Source organism: Coffea arabica, chromosome 7c (assembly GCF_036785885.1).
Source record: "Coffea arabica cultivar ET-39 chromosome 7c, Coffea Arabica ET-39 HiFi, whole genome shotgun sequence".
NCBI lineage: Eukaryota > Viridiplantae > Streptophyta > Magnoliopsida > Gentianales > Rubiaceae > Coffea > Coffea arabica.
In genome coordinates, this window is record NC_092322.1 from 38,612,273 (window position 1) to 38,620,786 (window position 8,514).

Consider the following 8,514-nt stretch of genomic DNA (forward strand, 5'->3'; position numbering starts at 1 on the left):
TTAAATTTTAGGCTTTAGGGTTAGGGTTTACGTATTAGAGTTTAGGAAAATTAGCACAATTTTGGGGCCATTTATGAAATTAGCACAATTGTTTTAGGTAAATTAAATTTTAGTCTTTCAGGGTTAGGGTTTACGTATTAGGGTTTTAGTGTTAGGGTTTAGGGATTGGAGTTTTAGGGTTAGGGTTTGCGCAATTCCTTTTTAGGAATTAAAAAAATTAAACATTTGCTGCACCTCAAATTAGCCGCGATCCCTTTCTACAAAAGGCTTCACCGCTCATTTGAGATGTGGCGAAGCCTTTTCACAAAAAAAAAAACACTTCTTTTCCTTCCTTGGCAAAAAAAATTTGAAATTTAAAACAACTTTTTAATGAAGACTCTTTTACCATTTGCGGCGACCGTTAAACTAAAATCCAACCCCAACCAACACCACTTTTGTGATATTTTTTTGTTTTCACAATATACTAAGAAATTCACCCTTCCTTTAATTATCAAAACTAGAATATCTTAATTAATTAAATGACTCTAAATTATATAAACAAAATATACTCCAAAAATTAAGTGATAAAATGCTCATTGATGACTTACTATAAATGCAATAGGATGGGAGGGAGGGATGTGTTGGATGACTCGGACAAAGGAAGTGTAAGTAAGAAATATCGGGTTCGAGTCTTCCCACTTATACTAAAAAAACAAATGAAAGATTTATTACTTTTAATTATGTCAAAATAATTTTTTTATCACATCTACCAATGTTAACAAAAGAGCAAATGTCATTTGAGAAGGTAGCACAGGCTCGGGCTGAGGGAAGTGTTCAGCAGGAGGTGCTGTTGCCTGCTGGTGGCACGGTACCAGAATTATAGCAAGGTTTGGGGGACTCTGCTGTCGTGGAGGGTGAAGGGTCTGTCGCGGCAAAAGTGGGAGGAATGGGCGATGTGGCCTCTTCTGAACCTTTGGCTACTGATGTTGACCCGAAAGGAGGTCCTCAGTCCTCTGGTGGGTTGGCTACTACTGATGGAATGGGAGGAGAAGAGCTCGTATGTGTGGGGGACCATGAGGGTGGGTGCGAAGTGGAGCGTGGGTGCGACAGCCCACCTCCGTTGCTGCCTGTTGCTGAGGGGCCTGGTGTGGTGCGCTCCTCTGCCTTGGAGTGGGAGGGAGATGGCGAGTTGCCGCATGGGGCTGGAAATTTGTCCCCAACGATAGGCAGTATGCCTGGACGGCCAGAGGGCACTTTGTTGCTAGCCCTTAATGTTGATCAGGCCGTGGAGGTGGAGGAGGGGCTTGCGCGGGTGAAGTCTGTAGACACCAAATTTTTAGGGTTTTTTTTTATTTATTTATTTTATGTTAGTTTTATTTACTTTTAGTCTTTTATCTTTATTTTTAAGTCATCTTAGCAAAGAAAATCTTTTGCAAAAAATAAACTTTAGTTATTTTAGATTTAAACCCATTGTTATTTTATTTAAAAAAGAAAAAAAAAGAAAAAAAAGAGAAGAAAAAAGGAAAAAAGAAAAGAAAAGAAAAGGAAAATCATCAATCCAAAATTGTTTAGGCATTTTATTCTTTTTTTCCTGGGTTTCCTCATTTTATTTGATTTTACTTAACATGTTATTTTTAATTTTATTTTTATTACATTATATTATATTATTATTAAAAAGAAAAAACAAAAAACGTAAGAGGCAAAATTGCAGCTGGACATATTTCCGCGGTTTCTTTTAAGCTTAGCTCATCACCGTCCAAATGAGGGTTTAAGGGGGATCATTTGATATAAAAAGAAAGCAGCAAGAGAGCTGAGAGGGGGGCTGTAGAGAAAAGGCAGATAAAAGCTAAAGAGGCTAGGAGGGCGGCGGAGAAGAGGAAATCTGGATGACAGCTAGGGTTTGAAGAGTGAGCAAGAGAGGAGAGTCGAGAGTTTGATGAGCAGGGAGGGTTTTGGATAGAAGGGGTTTGGAAATAGAGGAAGGCTGAGGAGTGACGGCTAGGGCTAGAGAGAAAAGAGGATTGACAGCTAGGTTTTCAGAGAAAGGAACGAAAGGAAAAGGGCTGAGGGAATAAGGAGATTGGGACGGCAGAGGTGACGGCTGAGAATAGAACAGAGAGAGAGGAGAGAGATTTCTGGGTTGACGTCTGAACAAATAGAGAGGGATGACGGCTACAAAAGGAAAGAGGATCCAGTAGCGGCTAGGGTGGAGGAAAAGAAAGAACGCCGCTTTGAGGAGGAAAGAAACTGTGGAGAGAAAACCAGAAAAAACCAGAGTGAAAAGGAAAAGTTCGAGCAGGAGAAATTCTTTTGGAAAAAAAAGGGAAAACGCCGTTGTTACTGCTGCTATCGTTCTACTGTCGCTGATTCCACCACCTCAACTCCTCCCCGCTGCCACTGCCGGACAAGCATTATAGCCAACGGAGGATTTGATGACAATCCTGGGGTAGCTAAGGTAATTTTCGAGCTGTCTTTCCCAATAGATATGGTAATTTTCGGTCAAATATGTAACAGATTTTCGCTATATTGATTGCCGCATGTTCTTGCCCTGTTGCTGTGTGGTTTGGTTTAAAGCCTCTACCATATTTGCATATGATTAAAACGATGGGTTGTGTTCAGGTTTTGGGCGTCATGATCTTGTGTCCATCCAAGCTTTTGGTGTTTTGTTGTTGGTATATTTAATTGATAATGAAACTCAGTCATTGGTGGGAGTTCATGACCGTGCCTTTGTTTCTTTTTGTGTATGAATCTGGAATGGGATAGCTTAGAGCCATGGAATGTGTGATGTTGGGGTTACGTGTTTTGATCCAAAGCTATAGAAAACAGGCTCGAACGTTTGATAGGTAGATGAATTTCTGTAGCTTTTAGAAAGTTTCGGTCAGATTGCCTGAATTTTTTTGTTGAAAATGCATGCTGTTGGACCCTCTCTGCTATAGTTCTCCTGGTTCGCATGATCAGTTTTGTGAAGTGTCGGTTGTATAGCATGCTTAGTTTTGTTTCAAACTTCCTTTTGTTGCTTCTTGCAAGTTTCTGGTTTGTTATAGCAGTAGACATTACCATGTAAATGCTGAAACTTTAGCCGCTCCAAGCAGGTTCCTTTGCTGCATTTTATTTTCGGTGGTTGTAAGTAGACCTTTTGGGGTATAGATGATTGTGTTTGAGGTTAACAGCATGCGTTAAAGGTCATGGCATTGGGAGGTTTAATGGATGAATCCATAGACTTATTGGCTTTGTTTCACAAGCATGTTTCGGTTTTTTTAAAGTAAATTGCAGAAGAGAAATGTTGGCTGGAAAATTGCAGAAGCATATGTTTCGTAGTTTTGCATGCTTGCATGGGAAATGTTTTCAAAATTGCGTGTTTGACCACCTAATACTTGTTTAATGCTGCTATGGCCCAATCATATTCTAATTTCTTGCAAGTAGGTCCTAGAGTAATTACTTTTTGAACCATTACTTTACCTTATTGTTACTCTTGGACCCTTGAAGTTCCTCAAATGTTTTAATTGGGTTTGAGTGCTTGATTAATGTTTGCAATTGGGTCCTTGGTAGTTCTCTATTTTAGACGTTTGATCAATAATTTTGCTTTCTTGGAAATGATGCATTATTTGGTTTCATTTAAGTCGCAATTAGGGAAGAATTTGGTGGTTTGTTAGTACCCCTTTTGAAGTTTCTAAGGTGTTCTGAGTTTCCTTTTTGCCTTTTATTCTACTTATCTTTAAAGTGGTGCATTAATCCCTTGCTTTGATGGTTTTAGCCCAAGTTATCTCTTTCTTTGGTGACTCTAGCCCAAGTTAAGTCTTGTTCCCTTTACTAACATCACAAACGGGGAGGTATAACTTCTTTTATCTTTTTTTGTCTCTCCTCTATGTGATCCAACGTGCTAAGTGAGAATTGCATGTCTACTTTGCTTTCCTTGCCTTTCCTTAATTCCTTTCATTTATTTCATTTACTTTTGCTTTTATTAAGTTATTCTTTTATGGGGTATGTGTACACCTCTTGGCTTGTAATAGATAGGGCTTGGAGAGCATTTTTATTCATTTTCCCTCTTCCCCATTTGTTTTAGTTAGCAAATGTAATAGGTTCATTAGCTTGATTGCTTGTTTTTGTTGCTACGTGTTAATTTGCTTTATTAAGCTCTTGCATTTAGTCGAGCATGCTAAGTGTTATGTGCTACGTGTTTATAGGTGATTGGCATGTCTACTTGCTTTCTATAGTCATAGATGAATGTGACGGATGAATGCGTCACCGTGGCTAGTCCAACGCTGGTCATGGTCTTTCCCCTCGAGCTCTCGCAAGTCCAATGCTTGTGAGAGAATTTTAGTGAAGGGCTAGTCCAATGCTAGACCCATTAGGCCCGTCCCTCTCGCTAGTACATTTTTTGTATGTTTCACTACATTTCATGTATTTTTCTTAGTTTTCTAGCATTTGGCATGTTCCTCCAACCCTTTTCCCTTCATTTTAGGTTTTTGCATCTTCATGCTAGTTATAGGGTACATTGGTTTGAGAGTCCCCTTTCGGTAAGGGAAACGAACGAGTGTGGCTACAAAATAGCCTTAGCACGCTAGTCCTTCCTTCTAATCAAAGGGAAAATTAAAGTCGTGAAGTTAGGAGTCATTCCCGTACCCAATTTGATGCATTCCTCTAGGTTCATACACTTTCATTTCTATCATATCATCTCCTCACTTTTTTATCCACATTTTCTCACTACTTACATTTTTCGCAATCCACATGCCATGTTTGCACATTCTTTTTCTTTTATTTATTTTCTACCTCACAAATTGCACTCAAATTGCACTTATATGCACTTACTACCATTATACCATATTTTCATCCACTTGCACACAAACACCTTTATTTTCTCAATGGGCACACATGCACTTTTCTTTCATTTGCACACATCCACTTTTCTTACATTTGCACACTTGTACTTACATTTGTATTTTTATTTTATTTTGCATTCTTTTACATTTTCACACTTGCACTCATATTTGGGTCCTCATTTACATTACCCGTGACCTCTATGAGAGTTTTTCTTATTGGCCATCACAACTCATATAGTTGGGACCAAAAAGCCTCATAAGAGACATTTTAGATTTATGATTGCATTTTTTTCATATCCATTAGTCACATCCAACATGCAACACATATTTTGGGTAGAAGAAATAGGAAAAGTGGGGCTAAGTCACGCAACTACTTTTAGCTAGGGTAAGGGAGTGCCTTAGGCTTTGCCTTTGCCTTCTCCCTTATCAAATGTGACCCCCGATCCCTTTCTTTGGTTACGCAGACCTAAAATTCTTTAAAAAGGGTTTGTTTACTTTTCTTTCCAAAAACAAAATCATTTTTTGGGTGACTTGGTACACCCTAACTCTATACCAAGTGGCGACTCCTTTTCTATCTAAAACCCTTTGTTTGGCCAAACCGTCACATTTCACAATCCCACGGCCTTTTATTTTCGCTTTCACACATGTTCACATACATCTCCTACACACTACTTTCACCACCTCAAAAAGTGGGGCGCGACAAAGTCGAAAAGTATGCGTGCTAAGTTCCCTTCAGATAGACAACTTCGGTCCGCAACATCTTCTCAAAATTTGTTTACTGTGTTGGATCATGATTAGTGCCATGTTCTGGAATATTAGAGGAGTGTCTAAGGCTCCCAATTTTAGAAGATTGCGTAGATTAATTCGTTTGCATGGAGTTTAGCTTCTTATCATTTGTGAACCTAAGCTAGATGTCTCAAAAGTTGAAAATATACGATTGTGGATTGCGTTTGATTATGTAATGGTCAATAGGTCCGCTGACCTATGGGTTTTTTGTAAGTCACTGTTTGCTTGTACGTTAGTTGGGTCCTCTGACCAACATATTACGTTAGATGTCCACCATCCGTTGTTGCCTCGTTCTTTAGTGCTTTCTTGGGTCCATGCGGGATGCTCTGTGGAGGCTCGCAAGGACTTATGGAGAGCGTTGTTAGGTGACAAGCCTCGGGTGCGGCCATGGTGTATTAGAGGGAACTTTAACGTGATCCTAGAGCCGTTCAAAAAGTGTGGGGGGCAGCCTTTTGTGACTGCTGAAGGGGTGGATCTTATGTCCTTCATGGAGGAAGCTGAAGTGTTCGATGCAGGGTTCTTGGGGCCCTCCTTTACTTGGTGTAGCAACAGGCGAGGTAGAGCTCGGGTATGGAAGCGATTGGATCGGTTCCTAGGGAATGGCGAATATGCGGATCTTTCCTCCTCCATATCAGTGGTCCATTTGGCCTGACATCTGTCAGATCATGCGCCTCTGAAAATCACATTTGCCACTCGCTAGGATACTAAACCACATCTATTTCGACTTTTGAATGTTTGGACGACAAAGGGTTCACTGTTGGACGTGATCCACGATGCATAGGTGCCGCCCGTGAATGGCTCTCCTTGGCGGGTATTGTGTGCCAAGCTCTTGGCCACGAGGAGGGCTATCCAGCAGTGAACAAGTGTTCTTTTGGGGATATTTTTGAGGCTGTTAAGGGGGCAGAGTCTCAGATGGCACACGCAGAACTGAAGGCAGAGAGTGACGACTCGGAGGGGGCTCATATTGAGCTCCAACGGGCGCAAGCGGAGTATCGGCATGCATTGGCTATCGAGGAGCAGTTTTGGAGGCAAAAAATCGTGTCAAATGGCTCTCACATGGGGACCGGAACTCCAAGTTTTTCCATGCGATAGTTAAGCAAAAGCGGGTGCAAGGTACGATTCATCGAATTAAAACGGCAGAGGGTACTTGGGTAAAGGGGGATAAGGATATTGCCTCTGAGGCTATTCTATTTTTCTCTGCCTTGTATTCTGAGACCGTGGCACCCAGTTTTGAGTTGCTTCAGATTATCCCACCTCTGATCTTGCAGGAGGACAACCAGGCCCTGGAGGATATCCCTTCGATGGAGGAGGTAAAACAGGCGGTGTATGCCATGGATGGGGATAGTGCGGTGGGCCCAGATGGCTTTACTGGTAAGTTCTTTACTTTTGCATGGGATATTATTGCCAAGGATGTGTATAATGCTGTAGTGAGTTTTTTCTGTGGAGCGGAGCTACCGCGGTTTATTATCTCGACCTCCATTGTTCTCATTCCGAAGATCCCAAACCCGCAGGATTTCTCTAAGTTTCGGCCTATAAGCCTTTGCAATTTCATTAATAAGGTGCTTTCGCACCTCTTGTCTGATAGGGTAGCGGCTTTGCTGCCGAAAATTATTTCTCTCCAGTAGTCAGGGTTTGTCAGGGGTCGGAATATCACGGAGAACTACCTGCTAGCTCAGGAAGTTGTAGCAGGCATTGGGAAAAAGTCGAGAGGGGGGAACGTAGTGCTAAAACTGGACATGGCCAAGGCTTATGATCAGGTATCTTGGCTTCATCTTACTAGGGTTTTGCGGCAGTTTGGTTTTGGTGAGCGCTTTATTGATATGACCTGGCGATTGGTTTCCAATGTCTGGTTCTCGGTTATGGTTAATGGGGCGGCGTACGGGTTCTTTAAATCCAGCAGGGGTCTTCGTCAGGGGAATCCATTATCCCCTTCCTTGTTTGTCATAGGAGCGGAAGTTCTATCGCGAGGGCTGAACAACCTTGCATCACAACCGTGCTTCCAGGGGTTTGGGGTACCTCAAGGCTGTCCTGGGGTAACTCATCTGGCATTTGCAGATGACGTGCTAATTTTGGCTAATGGGTTCACCGCTTCTCTTCGCCGAGTTATGAGGGTTCTAGACATGTAGGTTACTTGGTTCACCCGTCCTTACCCAGTGCTAGACGTCGGGTTATTGAGCGTATTACGGGGTTCTCCCGCCAGATGTTTCCCACTCGGTATCTAGGCTTCCCCCTGTATGTTGGGAGGTGTAAGACGACATACTTTGCGGAGGTATGTCAGAGTGTTCTGGGGAAAATCTTGTCCTGGAAATCGAAGTTTTTATCTTCAGGGAGGAGAAATACCTTGATTAAGCATGTGCTTTCTGCTATCCCGACTCATTTGCTTTCGGCTGCAGTGATGCCCAAAGCGGTGTTCCGTGCTATAGAGAGGGCTTGTGCCAACTTTCTGTGGGGCTCCTCAGAGTTGGGGTTGAGGTACCATTGGATTGGATGGTCTAAATTGTGTTTTCCGCCTGATGAAGGAGGGGTGGGCTTCCGACGGTTTCGGGGTGTCTATACTGCTTTCTCATATAAGTTATGGTGGAAGTTTCGGACAGGCTCTTCGCTTTGGGCTGCGTTTATGTGAGAGAAGTATTGCTGGGGAATTCACCCTTGCCAGACTGAGCTCAAGCCGTTTGCCTTAGCAACTTGGAGACGGATGCTGGACGTTAGCCGCCAAGTGGAGCTTTCTATGTTGTGGTTGTTACAGGATGGGTCATGTCACTTTTGGTATGACAATTGGTTGGGTAGCGGTGCGTTGTTCCTTCGTGTTCCTATGGTCTTAAATCTCTCCTTTAGTGATTTCATCAATCAGGGTCATTGGAACGTGCAGTCACTGGCTCAAACTCTCCCACAAGAGGTTATCCCGAGCATTTTGGGTACAAGGCTCCTG

The 8,514-nt window shown here is 42.3% G+C and overlaps 1 protein-coding gene across 1 annotated transcript; it reads left to right on the top strand.

Annotated features, from left to right (window-relative positions):
- Positions 1–925: 925 nt before the first annotated feature.
- LOC140010699 (uncharacterized) lies at positions 926–7,210 on the top strand. The gene is made up of 4 exons (XM_072058015.1): positions 926–1,296; positions 5,772–6,142; positions 6,334–6,613; positions 6,814–7,210. The coding sequence occupies exons 1-4, from the start codon at positions 926–928 to the stop codon at positions 7,208–7,210; spliced, it is 1,419 nt and encodes a 472-aa protein (XP_071914116.1).
- Positions 7,211–8,514: the final 1,304 nt, after the last annotated feature.